The 24,743-nt window shown below is 36.0% G+C and overlaps 1 protein-coding gene across 12 annotated transcripts in view; it reads left to right on the forward strand.

Moving 5' to 3' along the window:
* The window catches only part of POT1 (protection of telomeres 1), an 83,685-nt gene extending 59,603 nt beyond the window's left edge, over positions 1-24,082 (forward strand). For 11 of the 12 annotated variants that reach the window (XM_081146424.1, XM_081146428.1, XM_081146425.1 and 8 more), the window contains 7 exons: positions 738-894; positions 3,659-3,864; positions 6,660-6,795; positions 17,492-17,580; positions 19,823-19,914; positions 21,981-22,086; positions 23,878-24,082. In XM_081146424.1, coding sequence (XP_081002550.1) covers positions 738-894; positions 3,659-3,864; positions 6,660-6,795; positions 17,492-17,580; positions 19,823-19,914; positions 21,981-22,086; positions 23,878-23,990 — 899 coding nt within the window. In that variant the 3' untranslated portion in view covers positions 23,991-24,082. The remainder of the gene's footprint in view (positions 1-737; positions 895-3,658; positions 3,865-6,659; positions 6,796-17,491; positions 17,581-19,822; positions 19,915-21,980; positions 22,087-23,877) is intronic. The other variant, XM_081146422.1, reaches the window with a different exon arrangement.
* The last annotated feature ends 661 nt before the right edge of the window (positions 24,083-24,743 follow it).

Consider the following 24,743-nt stretch of genomic DNA (forward strand, 5'->3'; position numbering starts at 1 on the left):
CACTGAGAAGGAAGGCCACAATATAACTTCTATAGTAATATTCCTGTCAAAAATGCATAATTTATATCTGATCATGAGAAAAGCCAGGCACACCCAAATGAGCTCTTCTCAAATACACCGATGTCATTAAAGACAGAGAAAGCTGAGGAACCATTCTTCATTAGAGGATTCCAAAGAGACAGGAAAAGTAAATGAAATGCATGGTTCATGATTGGATCCTCAACCCAGAAATAAAGTGCTGAATAAGAGCATTTATGAGAGGACAGTGGGAGAAATTTGAATAAAGTCTGTTGATTCAGTGATAACAGTACACCAATATTAAATGTTCTGATGTTGAAAATTGCACTGTATTATGTCAATGAAGTCTTGTTTTTGTGAAATACACACTGAAATATTTAGGAATAAAGGGGTGTGATGTCTGGAAATTATTCTCTAAGGATTCATGTATGTGTGTGTGTATATATATATATATATATATATATATGAATGAATATATATATATGAAAGAATTAATTATGTAATTCATTCATAAATGAATTATGTATCTGTAAGGTTTATATATGTGTGGAGAAAGACAGATAAATACAGATGAGACGACAGATGTGGCAAAATGTTAACAAGGTTGACAAATAATACAACTTAATTGGATTTTATTGTATGTATTTTCAGGGGTATTCATGTCATGAATATACTTATTCTTGTAGATTTTTCTACCTTATTCTAAAAATTCTTTATAGTACTTACAGATCATCAATATTTGGAGAACACCCCACTATGTGCTATTTTGAAACAAAAAGCTCCTCAACAATATCGCATTCGAGCAAAATTGAGGTCTTATAAGCCCAGAAGACTCTTTCAGTCTGTTAAACTTTATTGTCCTAACTGTCATTCAATGTAAGTATTTTCCTTAATAAAACAAGTTTCACTTCATAGTATTTATGTATATATGTTTTCATATACATCAGTTGAAGTCCTGGCAATAAGTAAAATGTGATTTTCTGTATTGTATTTTGATAGAATGCTAATGTTTTTAAGAGAAAATACAAAATTCTTAGTAAATCCTTTTGATATGTCTTAGTAATGATAAATAAAAGTAGGCGCTATTTTTAGATCTGAAATTCAATTTAGTAACTGACAAATGCAAACAAATAAAAAACTGTGAAAATATTTGGGGAGACACTCATTTGTCACAAAAAGTATTCTTAAAAATAAACCATTAATAACTATAGTTCTTTTTACTTAAATTTATTGGGATAACATTGTTAGTGAAATTATATAGGTTTCATGGTTCTTTATTCAGAAAACCCTAAAGACTCCACCAAAAAACTATTAGAAACAATAAACAAATACAATAAAGTTATAGGATACAAGATCAATGTACAGAAATCCACTGCATTCCTGTACCCTAACAATGAAATTTCAAAAAAATAAATGGAAAAGGCAATTCATTTTGCAATTGCAACAAAAAGAATAAAATACCTAGGACTAAATTTAACAAAGGATGTGAGGGACCTATAACTGAAAGCTACAAAGCATTATTAAAAGAGATTGAAAAAGACACAATGAATCAGAAAGATATTCCATATTCATGGTTTGGAAGAATCAACATAGTTAAAAGGCCCATATTACCCAAAGCAATATACAGATTTAATGTAATCCCCATCAAAATCCCAATGACTTTTTTTTTTAATCCTCACCTGAGGATATTTTTTCCATTGATGTTTTAGAGAGAGAGTGGAAGGGAGGGAGGAGGGCAGGAAAGAAGGAGAGAGAAACAGTGTGAGAGAGACACATGGATTGGTTCCAAGGCTCCCTGACTGGGGCCCAGGGATTGAACCTGCCCTTGACTGGGAATCGAACCTGTGGGCCGCAACCCTTTGGTCTGTGGGCCAACATTCTTCCTACTGAGCTAAACCGGCCAGGACCCCAATGACATTTTTTAAAGAAATAAAACAAAGAATCATCAGATTTGTGTGGAACCACAAAAGACCCCAGATAGCCAAAATAACTTTTTTTTTTAAATCCTCACCCGAGGATATTTTTCCCATTGCTTTTCAGAGAGAATGGAAGGGGGGGAGAGGGAGAGAGAAATAGAGAGAGAGAGAGAGAGAGAGAGAGAGAGAGCGCTCCTGTTTAATCACTACAGTATAGTAAATACAACTTAAATTCTTGTTAGGAATTGAGAATTTCTTAGTACCTCAAAGCTTTTATTTTAAACATCAATTATTATATAAATATATAAATTATTAAGACATTAGAATGAGTGTATACTTATTAGCTCTCAATCTTGCCTCTAAATATGTAATGTATAAATACTATATATACATCTCCATTATATTTGTGTTTATATATTGTTTGTGTCTATGCTTCTGTGTACACTAATATATGTATATTCCCCTCTAAAATCTAAGTATAATACTCTTTGTGGAGATTTTTGATCATAAAGTCTTCTTACCTGAAAGGGGGGATTTGTCTTCTACCCATTTGAATTTTTTTTTTTTTTAAAATATGTCTTTATTGATCCCAGAGAGAGGAAAAGAACGGGAGAGATAGAAACATCAATGATGAGAGAGTCATTGATCGGCTGCCCCCTGCACACCCCTCACTGGGAATCGAGCTCACATCCAGGGCATGTGCCCTGACCAGGAATCGAACTGGGATCTCCTGGATCCTAGGTTGATGCTCAACCACTGAGCCGTGCCCAGCTGGGCTGCCCATTTGAATCTGAAATGGTAGTTGGAATTAAAATATCAATACAGATTTTAAATAATTCTTGAAGTATTATCAAATTATAGTTTGCCAAATTCAGTAAAATCACATAACTCAACCACCCTCTATGATCATTTTTTTTAAAAAATATATCTTTATTGATTTCAGAGAGAGGGAGGGAGAGAGACAGAAACATCAATAATGAGAGAGTCACTGATCAGCTGCCTCCTGCACACCCCCGACTGGGGATCGAGCCCACAACCCGGGCATGTGCCCTGACCGGGAATCGAACTCCAATTACCTGGATCCCAGGTTGTTGCTCAACCGCTGAGCCACGCTCAGCTGGGCTCTATGATCATTTTTTTGAACAACTAAGAAAGTTGCCTCAGAAAGGTTAAGAGGTGTTACCTAATGTTATTCAGCTGGTTTGTGACAGACCTTTTGACTCCAGATCATGCCATTTCTTCTCAATCGTACTTTACCATATGACTTTTTAAAATTATTACTCTAGATGAAAAGGAATCAAAACAAATACTGGTTTGTAAAGTAGATGCCCTTTGACAATGAGGTCACTTGGGTGGTAAGTGGATATTTAACGAGTGAAGACAAGGAGGGGACTGCTGCATTTTCTTAGCCCACTGGGAAGCTGATAGAGGGGGGCAAATTGGTGCTGGAAATAATTATAATTAGTAACTTGGATGTCACAAAACAAAGCAAGGAAGTTTCTAGTGGTTAGTGTAATTATTGATAGGCAGCTACTTAGCCATGAAATACAAATACCTTTCTATTGAGTAACAGTCTTTAATCTGCAAAGTGAATTATCTCCATGTTTTAAAACAAGTAGCTGGCTCATCAGCATATAAACAATTTTTTGATTGGATAATTTGTAAAATTTGAATTTCCAAACTTATACCATTGTTTTGTGTTTTTTCATTGTTGGTAATTTTAGGCAGGAAGTTCTACATGAAGGTGATTTGGATCGAATTTTGCAAGAGAGTGCAACTAAAACTCCCGATGCCAAACTACACAATACAGTATTATATGATTCGAAAGTCTGGACCACTAAAGATCAGGGAGAGCGAAAAGTAGCTGTTCATTTTGTGAAAAATAATGGTATTCTCCCACTTTCAAATGACTGTCTGATTTTGATAGAAGGTAAGATATTTAAGTTACTGTTTTATTAGACTACAGCTTTGCTTGTGTCTTTCTCTAATTATTGTTAAATATATTTTAGGGGCAACCTAGGACAAGTAAAGTCAAAATATTGTTAATTTAAATTTCATAAAAGAATATATTATCGATAACAGCTAGATTTATATATATATATACATACACACATATATAAAGTATACATTAAACTCAGGGGTTGGCATTTGTTCATTTTGTTGGATTTTTGCATGTAATTTTAATTAGATCCAAGCCAGTTATCAAGCTGAATAATAGTTAAGAGGTTGCTTGTGATATATGGTTGCTGTTATTTTGGCCTCTGGGTGTCACTGTTGTTTCATAAGAATGAAATGGATATCACCTATCGATATCTAAATCAAAGAAGGGACCCTTGAAACAAAGAAAGATAACTTGACATGTTTTTAAAAAATGAAATTTTGAGTCATATTTGTTTTTTCGTTTTCTTTAATATATATTTTTATTGATTTCAGAGAGAGAGGAAGGGAGAGGGAGAGGGGGAGAGAGAGAGAGAGAGAGCGAGAGAGAGAGAGAGAGAGAGAGAGAGAAACATCAATGATGAGAGAGTCATTGATCGGCTGCCTCTTACATGTCCCCTGCTGGGGATCGAGCCCGCAACCCAGGCATGTGCCCTGACAGGGAATCAAACTTCAATCTCCTGGATCATAGGTCAGTGCTCAACCACTGAGCCATGCTGGCTGGGTGAGTCATATTTGTTTTTGCATTGCTTTTCTACTTTGGTCTTATTTTATCTATTTACCACAGATTTTTTCCCATCCTAAATTTAATGTTTTATTATTTTCCTTGAGACGTTTTCTTAAGAATATTCCATAATAAAAGGAAGCCATCATCTTTAATTTTCATTATAGAAATCTTTAGTTGCATTTTATAAATGAATTATTTTTCTTATACTGGCTTATGATCATTTTTATTACTGACATTTTTGTATTTATCAAAAGCAATATGTAATCCTTTTAGAAAATAGGTATATTTAGAATACACATGCCTCCCACAGAATTCTGTGCTGAAGCTAAGTTGGCCTTGAGGGTCCAAAGGAAGCTTGAGTTACAAAGTCCCTTTAGCTCCTGACCCTGTCTTTACGACTCACCCCACGGACCTTTAGTCTCATCTCCTGCAGTTCCCATCCCACCATATCGAACTGGGCAACTCCTAAACCCTGTGTATTTCTCTGTGCCTTTTTGCCAATCCATTGCTATTCTCCTGACAATTTCTGCTCTGGTGCATATTCAGAAGTAAGCTCAGTAATTCCCTTTATTTAGCAATTCATGTGGAGTGTTTAATGAGCACCTATAATATGAAGGCCTTTTTCTGATTGACCAGATTTCAGTCGTTCTTACTACGTATTGTGTGTATTTCCAATACAGCACTTTTCTTCTTGTATTACGTCTGTGTTTTATCTGTCTGCTTATAGGATTGTTTTCTTATTAGAATGTGAGCTCCCTAAGGACAGGATATAGGTTTATTTTCATCTGTGTATCTTCAGCACCTGGCATAGTATACCTGGCATATAACTGGCTCTCAGTAAATATTTATTGAATAAATGTTTGCCAATGTTCATTTTGCTTTTATGAAAAGTGTATTTTTGGACATCCTTAGTTTGCTATACCAGAGTACGTCCCCTCATAATTGAATTTTAATGTTACAAATTTTATACAACTTTTAGGAAGTAAATCAAAGTATTTTTATAAATCATATTCTTTTTCCCTGGAGAGGGACAGTTATCAATATAAGTAAAAAGTACACCAGAAAAGGTACCAGGAGGTTTGAGTTATCTCAGAAAATGCTGCCTTGGAATAATGGAGCACCGTTGGGCATACTGTTTCTCAGCCAGCATGATGGGGTTTTTTGTTTGTTTGTTGTTGTTTTAAAACACTTTATATATATATATCTTTATATATGTATCTTTAGATATATATATATTTAGATATATATATATATATTTAGAGATATATATATCTTTATTGATTTCAGAGAGAGGAAGGGAGAGGGAGAGAGAGAGATGGAAACATCAATGATGAGAGTCATTGATCGGTTCCCTCCTGCATGCCCCCCACCGGGGATTGAACTGGCAACCGGGGCATATGTCCTGACCGGGAATCGAACCTTGATCTCCCGGATCATAGGTTGATGCTCAACCGCTGAGCCACACCAGCTGGGCAGCAGCATGATGGTTTTCATGTTCACCCTATCATAGGATTGGGGTAATTGTGGTGGGTTTCCCGGGAAAAATGAACAAACACTATACACCAATTCACATTACATGAACTATTTGCATCTATACTTAAATTTAATGTTGACCTGAAAGTTTAAAAGATTTATTTCAAATTTAGGACTAAACTTGCCTAGATATTAGTAGTATATAGCAAGTTTAATAATGAGAGTCCTGTGTACTCTGGCTCTTAACTTTGTTCTGATTCTTTGAACCAAAGTGTTCCTGGTGTGAAGAGCAATTTGTATACATTTAAAAAGATGGTTAAATTTTCACAAGCCTTATGTTTTGCTCAAGTCACAGCATTTTTGTGCAGTGGTTTCTTTAATCTGTATAGGAATCTAAGTTTAAAAATCATTAGTTTTCAGAATGAATTTATAAATCTATTAAATCTCTAACTTCATGGCTTTCATTGTCTTTTTCTTTCAATCCCTTTAGCCTTTTACTATATCTCTTGTGTTACTTAACAGGTACTTCATTTTGCCTATGTTGTGTTTGTACTACTTGAAAGGGTTTTTTTATTCTCTCTTAATAGGAGGTACACTAAGTGAAATCTACAAACTTGCAAACAAGTTTCATAGTGTGATTCCTGTGAGATCTGGCCATGAAGACCTGGAACTTCTTGACCTTTCAGCACCGTTCCTTATACAAGGAAAAATACATCACTATGGGTATGTTTTTAATTCTTGAAACTTTGTGAATTAAAAATACTTTAAGAGTAATTTTTACTTTTATTATTTTATCCCACTTGTTACTGTATAGTCAGTGTATACTTATTGAGCACCAGTTTATATGTACTAGATTTTTCATATATATTTATTGTTTTGATAGCATATGTATTGAGTGCCTACAATGTGCTACCCAGGGACTAATTATCATGTGTTTTCTTTCACAAGCGTTTAGATACTACTTACAGAGAAAGGTTCAGAGCTACATACTAGTAAAAGTTAAGTGATTGAATTCCAGAATTTCTGTGACACAAAGTTACAAATTAGTTGCCACTGAGTAATTGGAACATATCAGAATACATTAGGAACTAGAAACAGATTTTTGCATTTGGAAGGAGGCAGTGGGGATAAAATCTTTCCTTTGACTTGATGAAACAATCACCTTGGAAATGCACTGCTTTGAGAAACCTTGGATGATAGAATACATCTAGTCATACCAGCCTACTCCCTTTCATACTCTTTTATTTGTAGCAGTTGTTACTCACTGTTATAATGTGTAAATCTTTATTTCAGTTGAAAACTGCATTCTGCAATCCTGATATCGCTATGATTATGACTACCGAAGTCATTGGTAGGCATAGGGAGGTTGCCCTGCGTTCTGTATCATATACAAAATATTGTAAAACTTCACATATAAGTTGGAACTAGTGTGTCACTGAGTTAAAGCCCTGGATTATACCTATTTTTACTTTGATGTTCCAGTGTCTTTAATTATATCTCTCATTGAACTCATGACCTCAGAGTCAAGTTCATCAAGGTTTATCCAACAGTTAGTTCAGAAATAAAAGTCTGGGGCCCAGCTGGAATGGCTCACTTGGTTGACCATCACCCTGTGCACCAAAAGGTTACCAGTTCGATTCCAGGTCAGGGCACACACCAGTGTTGTGGGTTTGATCTTTGGTCGGGGCATGTGCGGAAGGCAGCCGATCAAGGTTGGTTTCCCTCCCTCCCTCCCTCCCTCCCTCCCTCCCTCCCTCCCTCCCTCCCTCCCTCCCTCCCTCCCTCCCTCCCTCCGTCTCTTTCTCTCCCCCCTCCCTTCCTCTCTAAGCATATCCTTACAGAAGTCCATCAAATGCCATTTGTTTCTTTTTAATAATAATAAGTGACTAAATGGGCCTTCTCATTTTCACATGCCCATCCTCATTCACTGGCTCGCTCTCCTCTCCCTCTCTTCCATCTCTCCTTCCTAGTATCAGGCACCTTGGTCACTCTAGAACCAGGAAAGCAAATATTAGTTATTAAGCTTTGGAATATCCTTTACTTACTAAAAGTCTAAAATAAAAGTTCTATTAAGGCTTTCATCATTTCCCCCATTTTCAGCATAAACTGAGAAATTGTGCTCACATTCCAAATTTTAAGACATTTTTAGATTTTCCATTACTTTGAAAGCCAACATATCTTTTTATTGACTTTTCTTTTTAATTTGAAAAATAATTTTAACTACAGAAAAATATCAAGAATTACATCGTGAACACTTAGACTTAACAAATCTTAACACCTTAGCATATCTTTTAAGTTTCCTCCTTCCCTTTCCCTCTCAGAAGTAACCACTTTCCCAAACTTGGGAGTCAGTTCTTCTCATCAGTGTTTTTATTCTCTTAGTATAATATATGTGTGAACTTGTAAGGAATATAGCATATTATTTTGCTTTTAAAATTCATGTAAACTATTTCATACTATACCTATCCTTTTGCAACTTGCTTTTTTCTGCACTCAATTTTATTTTCATGATTTATCCATATTGATACATGTAGGTTTAGTAATTATTTTAATGGCTATACAATATTTTATTTCATATGGAATATATTTGGGTTTATTAATCCATTTCCTATTAATGGATATATGTTATTTTCATTTATTACATTTTTTTAAGTATCTTTATCTTTATTGTTGAAAATATTACAGATGTCCCCTTTTTACCCCCATTGATCCCCTCCACCCGACATCCATCCCACCCCCAGGCCTTCCCCAGACCAGTGTCTGTGTCCATGAGTTATGCTTATAACATATAAGTTCTTTGATTAATCTCTCCCCACCAACTTCCCCCTCCCCATCTTTCCTCTGAGATCCCTCAGTCTATTCCATGCTTCTATGTCTCTGGATCCATTTTGTTCATCAGTATATTTTGTTTATTATATTTCACATATAAGTGAAATCATGTGGTACTTGTCTGTCTCTGCCTGGCTTATTTCCCTTAGCATAATACTTTCTAGTTCTCTCCATGCTGTGCCAAAGGATAAAAAGACCCTTCCTCTTTACAGCCGCATAGTATTCCATGGTGTAAATGTCGCATAGCTTTTTTATCCCAACTCGCCTACTGATGGGCACTTGGGCTGTTTCCAGATCTTAGCTATTGTAAATTGTGCTGCTATGAACATAGGGGTGCATAAGTTCTTTGTGATTGGTGTTTCAGGTTCCTTAGGATATATTCCTAGAAGTGGGATCACTGGGTCAAATGGCAGGTCAATTTTTAATCTTTTGAGGGAACTCCATACTGCTTTCCATAGTGGCTGCGCCAGTCTACATTCCTACCAGCAGTGCACTAGGGCTCCCCTTTCTCCACACCCTCACCAGCACTTGTCATTTGTTGACTTGTTGATAGTAGCCATTCTGACAGTTGTGAAGTTATGCTTGATTGTGGTTTTAATTTGCATCTGTCTAATGATTAGCAATGTTGAGCATTTTTTCATACAGATGGTCTGTTAGCCATCTGTAAATTCAAAATGTATGTCCTCTTTGGAAAAGTGTCTATTTAGGTCTTTTGCCCATTTTTTAATTGGATTTTCTTCCTTTTGTTAAGTTGGATGAGTTCCTCATATATTTTGGATATTAACCCTTTATCAGATGTGTAGTTGGCAAATATGTTCTCCCATACAGTGGGCTCCCTTTTCATTTTGTTGATGGTTTCTTTTGCTGTTCAGGGGCTTTTTATTTTGATGCAGTCTCATTTTTTTATTTTCTCCTTAGTTTCTCTTGCCCTAGGAGATGTATCAGCAAACATATTGCTATGAGAGATGTCTGAGATTTTACTGCCTATGTTTTCCTCTAGGATTTTTATGGTTTCATGTCTTACATTTAAGTCTTTTATCCATTTTGAATTTACTTTTGTGTATGGTGTAAGTTGGTGGTCTAGTTTCATTTTTTTGCATGTACATGTCCAGTTTTCCCAACTCCATTTATTGAAGAGACTGTCTTTACTCCATTGTATGTTCTTGCCTCCTTTGTCAAATATTAATTGACCATAATGGCATGGGCCAATTTCTGGGTTCTCTGTTCTGTTCCACTGATCTATATGTCTGTTCTTGTGCCAGTACCAGGCTGTTTTGATTACAGTGGCTTTGTAGTTTAACTTGATGTCTGGTATTGTGATTCCCTCCAACTTTGTTCTTCTTTCTCAAGATTGCTGTGGCTATTTGGAGTCTTTTTTGTTCCATATAAATTTTTGAAGTGTTTGTTTTAGATCCGTGAAATATGCTGTTTGTATTTTAATAAGGATTGCACTGAATCTATAGATTGCTTTGAGTAGTATGGACATTTTAATGATGTTAATTCTTCCAGTCCGTGAACGTGGTACATTTTCCCATTTGTTTTATTTTCTTCTATTTCTTTAAAATGACCTATAGTTTTCCGAGTACAGGTCTTTTACCTCCTTGATTAAGTTTATTCCTAAGTATCTTAACTTTTTTGTTGCAATGCTAAATGAGATTTTTTTTTTAGTTTCCCTTTCTGAGAGTTCATTATTGGTGTATAAAGATACCATCGATTTCTGGGTGTTAATTTTGTATCCTGCTACCTTGCTGAATTCACTTATTAAATCTAGTAGTTTTTTGGTGGAATCTTTAGGATTCTCTATATACAATATTATATCATCTGCAAATAATGACAGTTTTGTTTTGTTTCCTCCTTTCCAATTTGGATGCCTTTTATGTTTTCTTCTTGTCTGATGGCTGTGGCGAGGACTTCCAGTACTATGTTGAATAAGAGTGGTGAAAGTGGACATCCCTGTCTTGTTCCGCTTTTTAATGGAAATGGTTTTAGTTTTTGCCCATTGAGTATGATGTTGGCTGTAGGTTTGTCGTATATGGCCTTTATTATGTTGAGGTATGATCCCCCTATTCCCACTTTGCTGAGAGTTTTTATCAAAAATGGGTATTGGATTTATTGAATGCTTTTTCTGCATCTATTGATATGATCATGTGATTTTTGTCTTTGAACTTGTTTATATAATGTATCATGTTTATTGATTTGCAAATATTGTACCAGCCTTTCATCCCTGAAATAAATCCCACATGGTCATGGTGTATGATCTTTTTAATATATTGCTGGATCCGATTTGCTAATATTTTGTTGAGGATTTTAGCATATATGTTCATCAGGGATATGGCCTATAATTCTCTTTCTTTGTAGTGTCTTTATCTGGTTTTGGAAATAGGCTAATGCAGGCTTTGTAAAAAGAGTTTGGAAGTGTTCCCTCCTCTTGGATTTTTTGAAATAGTTTGAGGAGGATATGTGTTAATTCTTTGAATGTTTGGTAAAACTCCCCTGTGAAGCCATTGGGGCCATGTCTTTTGTGTGCTGGGTACCCTTTGATTACTGCTTCAACTTCATCAGCAGTTATTGGCCTATTCAGGCTTTCTGACTCTTCCAGATTGAGTTTTGGAAGGTTGTATTTTTCTAGGAATTTATCCATTTCGTCCTGGTTGTCCAGCTTTGTGGCATAGTATTTTCTTACAATCCTTTGTATTTCTGTTGAGTCAGCTGTTATTTCATCTTTTTCGTTTCTGATTTTCTTTATTTGGGTCCTCTCTCTTTGTTTCTTGATGAGTCTGGCTAAAGGGTCATCAGTCTTGTTTATCTTTTCAAAGAATCAGCTTTATTGATCTTTTGTGTTGTTTTTTTAGTCTCTATGTCATTTATTTTTGCTCTGATCTTTATTATTTCTTTCCTTCTACTTACTCTGGGCTTTTCTTGTTGTTCTCTTTCTAAGTCTTTAAGCTGTAGGGTTAGAAAGTCTGTTAGAAGTTTTTCTTGTTTTTTGAGGTAGGCTTGTAGTGGCATGAACTTCCCTCTCAGGACTGCTTTCATTGTGTCCCATAGATTTGGAGTTGTTGTGTGTTCATTTTTCATTTGTTTCCAGAAGTTTTTTATTTCTTTCTTGATCTCTTTGGTAACCCATTCATTGTGTAAAAACATGCTTTTTAGCCTCCATGTCTTTGGATTTTTTTAGTATTTTTATTGTGGTTGATTTCTAATTTCATGCCACTGTAGTCCAAGAAGATGCTCGATAAGATTTTAATTTTCTTGAACTTGTAGAGACTTGTTATGTGTCCTAACATGTGGTCTGTCTTTGAGAATGTCCCATGTGCACTTGAGAAGAATGTATATTCTGTAGCTTTGGGGTAGAATGTTCTGTAAATGTCAATTAAATCCATCTGATCTAGTGTGTCATTTAGGGTAACTGTTTCTTTGTTGATTTTTTGTCTGGAAGACCTATCCAATGAAGTCAGTGGGATGTTAAAATCCCCTACTATGACTGTATTGCTGTCAATCTCTCCCTTAAAGTCCTCTAGAAGTTTTTTTTTATAAATTTGGGTGCTCCTGTATTGGTGCATATATGTTTATCAGAGTTTATATCCTCTTGTTGGATTGATCCCTTTAGTATTATCTAATGACCTTTCATGTCTCTCGTTATGGTCTTCATTTTGAAGTCTATTTTGTCCTATATGAATATTGCTACCCCAGCTTTTTTTTTCATTTCCATTTGCATGGAAAATTTTTTTTCCTTCCCTTCACTCATCCTATGTGAGTCTTTTGTTCTGAGGTGGGTCTCTTGTAGACAGTATATATTTGGGTCATGTTTTCTTATCCATTCAGCTACCCTATATCTTTTTATTGGGGCATTTAATCCACTTACATTTAAGGTTATGATGGAAAGATACCTATCTACTGCCATTTTATTTCTTTATGCCTATGTTTCTCATTCTCTTTATTTCTACTTCTTATTACAGCAGTCCCTTTAACATTTCCTGCAATGCTGGTTTGGTGATGATAAACTCCTTTAGTCTTTTTTTGTCTGGGAAGCTCTTTATTTCACCACCTATTTTGAATGATAGCCTTGCTGGATAGAGTACTCTTGGTTTCATATCCTTGTTTTGCATTACCTTGAATACTTCATGCCATTCCCTTCTGGCCTGTTGAGTTTCTTATGAGAAGTCAGTTGACAGCCTATGGGGGCTCCTTTGTAGGTAACAGATTGCTTTTCTCTAGTTTCCTTAAGATTCTCTTTGTCTTGAATTCTTGGCATTTTAATTATGATGTGTATGGCTATAGTCCTCTTTGGATTCTTCTTGTTTGGGACTCTGTGCCTCCTGAACTTGTGTGACTTTTTCCTTGACCAGGTTAGGGAAGTTTTCTGCCATTATTTCTTCAAGCAGGTTCTCTAACCCCTGCTTACTTTCAACCTCTTCTGGCACTGCTATAATACAAATATTGTTAAGTTTCATGCTGTCCCACAGCTCCCTTAGACTGTCGTCCTGTTTTATAATTGTTTTTTGTTTTGGGGTCTCTGATTGGTTGATTTTTTCTACTCTCTCTTCTAATGCACTGATCGGATCCTCAGCTTCCTCTAATCTGCTGTTTATTCCTTCCAGTGTATTCTTTATTTCTTCTCTGTCATTCTTCACTTCTGACTGGTCATTTTTCATAGTTTCCATATCTTTTTTCATGCTGTTGAGCATCCTTACAATCAGTATTCTGAAGTTTATATCTGAGAGATTGCTTATCTCCATTTCATTTAGTTCTTTTTCTGGAGACTTCTCTTGCTTTTTTATTTGGGGCTCATTTTTTGGTCTCCCCATTTTGGCTACTTTTTGGGGTTTGTTTCTAAGTGTTAGGTAGGCCTGCTAGGACTCTCACTCTTTTTGGAGAGTGTCTGGTACAAGCCAATGTCAGATGCAGTTTGTGACTGTCCCTGAGTACCCTGTTTGGAGCTATCTACAACCCCCAGCTTGAGGTCTCCTCTGCTGGGGCTGGGTGCGTTTGGACAGGACCGAGATGCACACTAAAGTCTGCTTTTCCAAGGCCCAGGTCCAGAAGTGGATCAAGCAGACTCAAAGCACTCTGAGGTCTGCCTCTGCCTACAGGCTGATTAATCTGATTCTCTTAATGAGCCTGTCTGTAGAATCTCCACAGGGTGGGGCGGCTGGTTGTTATGTTTCTTAACAAGCCTCAGGCTGTAGAAGGTCTTCTGGGCAGGGTGAGAGAGGCTTTTCAGCAGGGTGGGACAATTGCTTCCCCCCTCAGGCAAGAGCCAAAATTTACCCTCCCCCAGAAGTTGTCCTCCGCAGTCTGGGGGAATGACTCTGGCACAGGTGTTCCCTGATCTTACTCTCCAGAGCCCACAACCCCAGACTATCCCCACACAGCTCCGGTTCACTCCACTTCCCCTCTGCCGGAACCCAGGGTGAGTGGCTGCACAGGAAACTTTGTGTGTTGGCTCTTTAATAGGGTGCCTGCAGTTTCTCCCTGGCAGACAGAAACCCAGCTGCTTTTCACAGCTAGATGTTATGTGAGCACCTTTCTGAGCTCTGGTGCTCTTGGCTGGGAAGCCCAGCCTGGGGTTTTGGGCCCTGGAGTTCTCAGTGGGACCCCCACAGCTGAGATCTCCCTCCAGACCTCAGCTGCTGCCTGTGGGAGCCCAGCCAGCCCTCTCGTGTGTCCACACTTCCTACCCGTCTCTGTGCCGTCTCCACTTTTCCTCCTTGGTGATGAGGGTGCTCTCCAGCTCAGCTTCAGTTGGTTTTCAGGATGGTTTTTCTGTGTTTAGTTTTAAATCCAGATTGGTCCCAGGAGTGTTGGCATAGCTTCCATTCAGTCGCCACCATCTTGGGTCTCCTTCATTATTACATTTACAGAAGTGCTGAGTCAAGTCCTTTTATGTATTTTGTTGCATATTTCTTTGTCATATTATCAGTTGGATCACACCCACATTTCTGCTGTAAGTGACATGGTGTGGAATAATGGTACAGTGTGGTATGGTAGAAAAGGGAATGAGTCAGGATGCATAACAGACACCTTTTTACATAGTAAGGGTCAGTTTTGTTTTCTAAACCTTTGTTTCAGTTGTACGTGTCTGTTTTATTCTGGGTCATGATATAACATAAATTTGTTACTGTGAGTTCTTGCCAGAAAATTTGAAATTTACTGTATGGTGTTTAACTAGAATTGCTATTACGAGGGTGCATATTTTCTGCTTTATTGGAAAATACCAAATTGTTCTTCCAATGATTGTAATATTTTATGGTCCCATCAACAGTGTGTAACAAGCTCACTTTCCCCCAGGTTTTCTCTAACACCTAGTGTTGGTTTAACTTGCAATTTTGTTATACTGATGAGCATCAAGTAGTATCTGTGGTGTTATTGTTTGCGTTTCCTAGGTTACTGGTGAGTTTAAACAATCCTCATTTTTATTGGCTGTTCAGTTGTCTGTTCTATGAATTCCATATTCACATATTTTACCTATTTTTCTTTTGAGTTACTGGTCTCTGTTTTGGTTGTATGTTTAACTGATTTTAAGAATTATTCACTTCATATTATTTGCACCTTTTTTTCCTTGGCCTTTTTCCAAAGCAGCAAGCTTTTGTTTTTATTGTTGCTCTGTTATTTTTATTGTTTTTATCTTTATTTTCTCCCTTTCATTAGGTTTCCTCAAGTTTTCTTTTTCAAATGTTTTTGCCTCACTTCATTCATTAACTCTAATATATTTTTAATTTTTATATTTAAGTCTATAATTTTCTCCTCAAAAAGAATAGCCATGGCTTTAACCCACAGTTGATATGTAGTGATTTTCCTGTCACTGCTAAATGTTTCATAATTCTCATTATGATATCTTTGGCCCATGAATTCTTTTAAAATTTTTACACACACATTTCAGGTGCTATGTTTTTGTTTGCATTTTGGTTAGATGACTTTTTAACCAGGTAGTGTGATGCATTTTATAATGATTTTTTGAGATTTGTGTAGCTTTGCTTTATCCTAGAATATGTCCATTCAGATTTTGAACATACCGCATAGATTTTTAAAGAATGTGTATCTTTAATCGTTGTGTTTAGAGTTTATTAGTGTTTAGTTATGTTCATTAGACAGACTTGTTAACCATATTCTAAACTTTTTTTCCCTTTGCAATTTTATCAGTGTAACCACTTCTTAGTGTGCTTAATGTCCTCTGTGATTGTGGGCTGGTGACCTTCTGTCCTGTCACTGTGTGCTTTAGATACTTTGACACTGCTGGTTCATTCAGGTTCAGTGTTTAATCTTCTGATGAATTGGTCGTTTGGTATACCTTTAGTAATGACTTCATCTCTAATCATGATTTTTTGCCCTAAGGTCTTTTTTTAATTATATTTTTATTGTATCAGGGATTTAGTCAGTTCATAATTGCTTGGTATCTCATCCCTTTGTTTTCATGTTCCTGTGTTATCCTTTAGTGGGCCTCATGAATAAATACTTAGGAATAGATTTTAGTTGTTTTCAAGTAGATGTGTTTAAAGTGTTAATTATTGACATAATTAGGTTTTATTTCTACATTTTATGTTGTTTTTCACTTACACTTACTATTTTTGAAAACTCTTCCTTATTTTTTGTTATTCTTTTGCTTATTTTTTCTTCAGTATTCATGGACTTGATTTATAACAAATGTTCTTAATTTTCTCCATTTTTCTCTTTTACTAGTTAGAAGTAATGAATTCTCTATTTAATTTTTATTTGTTACCCTTAATTTTTAATTTGTATACTTGCTTTATCAAAATGTCTGAAGTTAATATTGCCATTTTTAAGCCAATAATATTTATTTCCATTATCTTTTCCTGTTAAAAAAACAAAACTTAGATTTGTTTGGTGATAACATTTGTTAGGGTTACCCTCTATTTGCCCCCAAATTGCAAATAAGGAGTCTGGATGAACCTCCTGAATGTTGATTTTTGTTTTTATTTAAGTATATTTTTATCACCTAAACTTCATGATGATATGTAATAAAAAATCACTTTAAATGTTTGTATATAAGGAAATGAAAATACCTACACTAAATAATGTTCAATTTTAGAATATTATGTAGTTTTAAATTGACTTACATTCTGAAATATGACTATAGTATTAGGCGTTGTCAGCTGTATGCCTCTGAATGTGTGCTTACTGAGTACTGACGCCTGTGGTTAGAGTAGTTTGCCCCTATTGGCTGTAGTCAGTCAAGACCATGACAGCTGTTTATTGTTCACAGAGCCGTAAAATGAAAGTTCTTAAGATTGTCTGTTTAAACGCTTTTGTTTTACCAAGTAAGGAAATCAACCAAATTAATTAATAATCTAGACCTGAAACCTCTTCCTGATTCTCTTACTCTCAGTTTTGTGCAGTTTATTCTGAACTATACTTTCTTTTTTATTGCTCCTATTATAAAAAGCTTATTTAAAAAAATAATTCTGTTTATAATATGCACATTACAATATAGGAGGGACAGTACTCTTGTTTAACTTATTTTTTAAACTGTACATACTTGAACAGCAAAAGTAAGTTATATTAAATAAGTTGAAATAAGTAATTATAATAAGTTATTTTTAAATGTTTGTTTTTGTTTTATTAATTTCAGGTGTAAAAAGTGTTCTAGTTTGAAACCAATACAAAATCTAAATAATCTGGTTGATAAAACATCATGGATCCCTTCTTCTGTGGCAGAAGGTTAGCTAAATTCCTGTCCTGTAATTTTCACTGTCTTTGGGTAAGGTGATCTCACTGATTATATTTCAGTATTTGTGGATATAGTAAAACCAGAGCAAAGTGATTATAATAAAAGTATAAACTAAATGTTTAAAATATTTGGAAACTTAACTTTCAAGCATCTGCCAGTATATTTAATCTTAACTCATATTTTAATGTTCAATAATTTGTTTTAGTATTAATCATTAATCACAAGTACAACTTCTACAACATCTCTCTAGTTCATAGTGCCTTGGAATTAAAAAGAGTTTTCGAGATAGGTATTACAACTTTTTACCCAATACAAGTCTTTTAGCTGGAACAAGAATCCTTTTATATCACATTCTTAACTGTGGTCGCCTAGCCTTGGCTTAAAACTGTCTGTGACAGGGGACTCGTTACATTGCGAAGCAACATATTCCCTTAATTTTTAGGCAGTTTTATTTATTTATTTTGTTATCCTCACCTGAGGATACTTTTTCCATTGCTTTTCAGAGAGTGAAGGAGGGAGGGAGGGAGAGAGAGAGAGAGAGAGAGGGAGGAAGAGAGAGAGAGGGAGAGAGAGAGAAAAACACACTGATGTACATCGATTGGTTGCCCCCTGCACGTGCCCCTTCCAAGGCCAGGGATCGAGGTACGTGCCCTTGGCTGGAATCGAATCAGGACCCTTCAGTCTGCAGGCCGATGCTCTAACCACTAAGCAAACTGTCTAGGGCTTTTTAGGCCATTTTAAATGGTGGACAAAATATGCCTACCTGTAATTTTAACCTGGGCCACATTCTGTTTACTAGAATTAGAGTATATCTGTTCCCTCTTCTATAAGATCAACAGACTTTGTACCTTTGAAAATATCTGTTGCACCTTCATTTAGTCTTTATTTCTCCAAGTAGGCATCTCACTTCCTTCGGTACTTTCCCATATTCCTTATTTCTCCCCCTCAGTAAACATTTCACTTTACCAATGTTCTCTACAAAGCTTGGCATTCAAAGGTGAAAATAGTGCTGCAGATATTGGCCAATTCAAAATATGAACAAAATTTTTATTTCCCTAAAATTGGACACCCTGCTTCCACTAGCCGAAAAATTTCATTGTATAGCAGGTCCTTCCTTGAGTAAGATTGTTTCATTCATTGTCATTTCATGGTAACACTGAGGAGATGCCTTAGGAACTTAATTCTTGTTTATACCAGTTAGCCTCTGGTAAAATTGGTTTTGTTATATGTTGCTTGAACCTGTTGATAATGTTGAGAACTTACTGTATAGATATTAATTCATATACTTGGTTTTGTTTTTCTTCTTTTAATTCAGCTATATGATACTGCTCTCTTATTTTGTTTGTGGTCAGTGAAATTCCAGGTTACTTTCACATAAGTTTCTTGCCATACAGCTTGGTCTCCCTATTCTATTCTTAATGCAGTTGTCTGTTTGTATGGTCCCTCAGAGTAGGTTTTATGTTCATATTTCTTGGTTTTAGTTCACAGTTTTAATCTATTGAGACCTCTTAAATCCTAAAATTAAATTTCTCTGTATTAACAATTTCTGTCATGATTGTATGCCCTAATTTATTCTTCTTACTTGCCCCTTAATTAGTTCTGTTTGATTCTACAAGTGGAAAACCCTATTCCATTCTATAAACATTGAATGTCTTTCATTTCCAAACACAAAGGTGTTCATTTAACTTATAAATTTTTATGTGATTTATTATCTTATTAATTTTTTCCTTTTCCTTATCTTACCAAATTATGAATCCCAGATTCTGACATTTTTCTCCATTTACCCAGCTGATATCTCTTAAAAAATAAGTGATCCTTATGCTTATAGTACAGAGGAGAGACATGTTACATAATCATAAATATTGGACTGCATGCTGTTTTTTAGAGCATTCTGGTATTTTAATTTTGTCTTTCATAAAGCTAACATGTAGTAAATTGTATTTCATAAATCAGTTTTTGTTTTCTATCAAAATCAATTCATTTTAAAGCTATATCAGTATTTAATCCAAAAAGATGCAATTGTGAGTCATTGCTTGTTTATAGGTATAATGTATGTTCAAAATGAACCTACTATAATGAGCTTAATATATTGGTATTAGAGAACAAAATATGTGTGTGTGTGTACATCTGTATACATATATATATGTTTTTCTTTCCCTCTGAATTATTTTAGTAAACAAAATTAACAGGTACATACTATTCATATAGTTAAATCTTTTTTCCCTTCACTAGTACTGGGCATTGTACCCCTTCGGCATGTGTTTGTGATGACATTTACTCTTGATGATGGAACAGGAGTATTGGATGCTTATCTCATGGATTCTGTAAGTAACAGAGGTAGTGAAGATATTTCTAACTAAAAATAATACTTTTCTGAATTTTAATACATTTATTCATTCCTACTTTATTACTAAGAAGATTTAAAAAATTATGAGTGCATAGATCTTAAATTGTCTGTGTGTTTATCTCTCTTTTGATATTACACTATAAATCTTAATATCCAAATAATGAGGAATTGGAATAGGAGCTTTAGGAGAGTCATTTTTATACCACAGAAATTCTGTTCTAGGAACCAAAGGCAGAGGTATGGCCACACCCTCTACGCATTAACCATCAGCATTTCCCTAGGCTGCTTACGCCTCACTTCATATTTCAGGAAACACAGTTACTCTGATAGGGAGACAGTGACACTGGGTGAAGCTAGGGAGCTTTCCACAGACCGCCCTCATTTCCAACAGTTCCAGTTGTGGGGATTCCCAAGGCCATCCTCACTCTGACACCAGCTGCAGTTTCAGAAGCCCCCAGGACCGCCCTGAGTTTTGATAACTCCCTAGAAGCCCCAGAATTTACTGAAAGCTGGTGTTCCCTCTCCACCTCCTCCAGCCCCCTCCCCCAGCAGCCACCACAGTTGTCAGCGTCTGTGAGTGTTGTCTCTTTTCTCTTCTTTGCTCAAACCCCCCCCCCCATACTTAGCTCCCTCCCCATCACAGCTCTCAGCCTGCTCTCTGGGAGTCTGATTCTGATTCACTTGTTAGTTTTACTCGGTTACAGTTTATTACAGCCAGAGAATACGGGTTAAAATCATCCAAGGGAAGAGGTGCAGAGGGCAGAGGCAGGAAGGTGTCAGATGTGGAGCTCTCATTCGTCCTCCTTTGTGAGTAGAAGACAGCAGACAGTTACTTTCCCGGCAACAGTGTGGAAGGTGCACGTGGCCTGCTGCCAGCCGGGAAGCAACGCTGAGCCTTAGTGTCCGAGTTTCACTGGAGTCCTATCACTTAGTCATGGTTGCTGTGCCTGCGACTGACCGCAGTCTTCAGCCTCCCACAGAGGTCAGGCTAACACTGTATGACACAAACCACGTTGTTAGACTGTCAGTGTGACCCAGGGTCCCCAGGCGCTCCTATCAGGCACCACTTTCCAAGGGCTTCGAGATTACCTCCCAGAAGCCAAGGGAAAAGCCTGGTAACATTAATTTTTTTACTACACACATTGTAAAAGAATCTGGGGTAAGATTGAGAGGAGAATTTTTCTCCTGCCTAAACAATTCATTTATCCATTTATTAAATAAATATTTAATGATCACCTTCTGTGTGCCAGGTACTATTCTTTGTGATAGAGATATAGCAGTGAGCAAGACAAGCTCAGTCCCTTTCCTCCCTATAATAGAGTAAAAGAGAAAAAAATTAACTATATACTATGTTATCCTCTTAAACTGAATACTTACACATTATTGGCACTCAATACATGTGTTATTAAGAGAATAGCAGGCCTCACTGTTTTCTGATCATTATTTTTATTATTAAGTCAGAGCCATTTACTCAATTTTATATCTCAAATCTGTTTTTAGATAAAGTAGTAAATCAGATTTTAGAGTTCAGACTAGCATTCTAGTTTATGAATTCAGAAATCTTGATAGAGTAACATAGTCTAGATTATTTTAATTGGATGGTATTAAAATATAAGGGTTGGCAAAAGTAGGCTTGTTCATATGGAAAAAGATATGCAGGTTTTTTTGTTTGTTTTTAAATATGTCTTTATTGATTTCAGAGAGAGGACAGGAGAGGGAGAGATAGAAACATCAATGATGAGAAAGTCATTGACTGGCTGCCTCCTGCACGCCCCCTACTGGGGATCGAGCCCACAACCCGGGCATGTGCCCTGACCTGGAATCAGACTGGGAATTGAACCCAGATCTCCTGGATCAAAGGTTGATGCTCCACCACTGAGCCACGCCGACTGGGCAGCAGAATGTGATTATTAAAATAGCTTTGTTAACTCAAAAGAATTTCACAATACAATTATAAACCTACTTTGCCCACCCCTTTTGTATTAATTATAACTTGAATAAAAGATTAATATAATTTCTCTTTTTTTTCTATAATTTTTTAAGGACAAATTCTTCCATATTCCAGCATCAGAAATCCTAACCAATGATTACCTTCAGGAAAGTATGGATATGATCATGAATATGCTCTGTCCTCTAGGAATAAAAATTGGTAAGCAATAATATTTTAGCAATCCCATTCATTCTTTTTTAAAAATTAGCACCTAGCATATATCTAATCTGTGGACTTCTAGAGGTATGAAACTTTGATTTGTGAATCCAAGTAAATTACTAAGTAGTGCTTGATTACTGTGTGATCTTTCTACCTTTTGGTGAAGACAGTGGCAAGGATAAATGGGTATGAGTCATAATTCCTGAAATGAAAAGATTTTTTTGATAGTTTTAAATATAATCAAAGGAGGCAGTTTTTATCATAAGCACATTTGATACTATGTTTATGCATGCAAACATTTTATTTGAAAGTATATTAACAGATGAAATTTTAATAAGAAACATTTTCTATAGCAAACTCCATTTAGCCAGTTTAATTAATTGATGAATTTTCTATTCAGTATTAACTAGTTTCAGATTTTACAGTTTTTTATTTTACTAAATTTTTTAGCAACTTTAGTTTTGTTTTGTTTTTTAATGTTTTTATTTTTTAGAGAGAGAAGAAGGAAGAGGGAGGAAGGGAGGGAGGGGGGAGAGAGAGAGAGAGAGAGAGAGGGAGAGGGAGAGAGAGAAACCTTGATGAGAGAGAAACATCTATCAGCTGCCTCCTGCACGCTCCCTACTGGGGATCTGGGGATTGAGCCCACAACTTGAGCATGTGCCCTGACGGGGAATCAAATCGGCGACCTCTTGGTGCCTGGGACAACGCTCAACCAGCTGAGCCACACTGGCTGGGCAGCTTTAGTTGTTTTTGATTTAACATTTGATTCATCAACCAGATCTTCAGGTCAAATTGTATAGATTATACCTACTGCCACTGAGTTTTCCTCTGTGGCCATTATCTCTATTTACTTTGAAACATGCAGATCTAAATCATAGTAAGACAGCTTACCCTTGTAAAAAATTTTTCATCAGTAACAAATTTTACCAGCTGCAGGTTTAACTGTTAATTTAACTTTTATAGGTTATTTTTAATCAGGCTTTATTTTCCCCTGGTCAGTCTACACATTTTATAACAATTCTAAAAAGATAGTTTTTGTACATTTGTAACAAAGTTTAACTTACATACTTTTACTTTATGTCAGTTTTTAATTTCTGTTGGCTGTTTGGATTCTTTTGGATAGATTTCTGGAAATAAAATTGCCATATTAAAAAGCACAAGTGTGTCCAGCTGGTGTGGCTCAGTGGTTGAGCATCAGCCCATGAACTAAGAGGTTACCAGTTCGATTCTAGGTCAGGGCACATACTCAGGTTGTAGACTCTATTCCTGGTCGGGGTTGTGCAGGAGGCAGCCATTCGATGTTTCTCTCTCATTAGTGTTTCTCTCTATCCCTCTCTCTCTAAAATAAAAATATATTTAAAACAAAACAAACAAAAAAACCCCACAGCTCTGGCAGACTTTTGATACATACTGCAAAATTGCTTTTCAAGAATATTTTACCTATTTATAGTGCCCGTCTTGCTTGACACTGGGCAGTATCGAAGGCTAGATTAAATGTCTTTCAAATTCAAATCTGAAGAAACATTCAGAAACTTTTCTAGATGTTATAAATAGATTCGCTGTGGTAATAACCAAAGCTTGGAAATGGCATCTGTGGCTGCCAACTTTGCCTTGACTGGATACTTGGTACCTGTAATTTCACCTTGACAAGTGTAAGGGGTTTAGCTGATTCAGACTTCAGGATCCATTAGTTTGCAGACAACCAAGAGAGAGAAAAATAAATAAATAAAACAGGTATGCTAGAGTTATTTAATTTTAATAGTTAAATAACATTTTCTTTTGGACTTACAGATACATATCCGTGGTTGGAATGCTTCATCAAGTCCTACAATGTCACAAGTGGAACGGAGCAGCAGATTTGCTATCAGATTTTTGACACCACAGTTGCAGATGATGTCATCTAATATTGACATTCCACGTAACATATGTAAAATATTGTAATTTTTGAAAACATTACTGTTTTCTATGAGATTGCTATAAAACATGCAAAAGACTTAGCTCAGTTGTTTATTTTTCATTTTAACCACTATTTAATTTTTTTTAAACAGACATTGTGTTATCTTAACCTCTTCTGAGTAAATTAAAAATGTTCCTGTTGCTCAGAAATACCCAGTATGATCGCTTCTAGGGTTATGAAAGAGAGAGACATTGAATGAAGAATGACTTTTCATGTACTCGCCGTAGTCCTCTTGGAGGAGCTATTTTCTTACCCTGCAGTAAAAATCATTTTCCCTGTTGGGTTGCCACTGATTTCCCTGCCATCCACCATCCCTGGTTGGGCTTTTCCTTGCCTAGAGTTTTATATCAGCAGTGTTGATGATTTTAGCCTGACTATGGGCTTAGAAGATATCCTTGCCTTAGAGCACTGAGTTTTGACTGAGTGCCAAGTATGTAGTGGGTAGTGATTTTGTTTTGTTTGTTTTGTACAAAGGGATCTGCTTAAACAAATACTCAAAGAAATGCTTGTTCGAGTGAGCGACAGTGTACTTTAAAGAGTGGTTTTACTGTAAGCAAAAGTGGTAGAATTGCTTTTCTTGGGTGCTGATATTGACTCATTTAGGATAAATCCATTTTTAGACCAGAATTATTGATTGCTTATTTCTCTACATGACATTGGAAGTCATTCCTTTTTCCATTCCACCTCAACTTAATAAAGG

This window comes from Miniopterus schreibersii (assembly GCF_964146895.1).
Source record: "Miniopterus schreibersii genome assembly, chromosome: 9".
Lineage (NCBI taxonomy): Eukaryota > Metazoa > Chordata > Mammalia > Chiroptera > Miniopteridae > Miniopterus > Miniopterus schreibersii.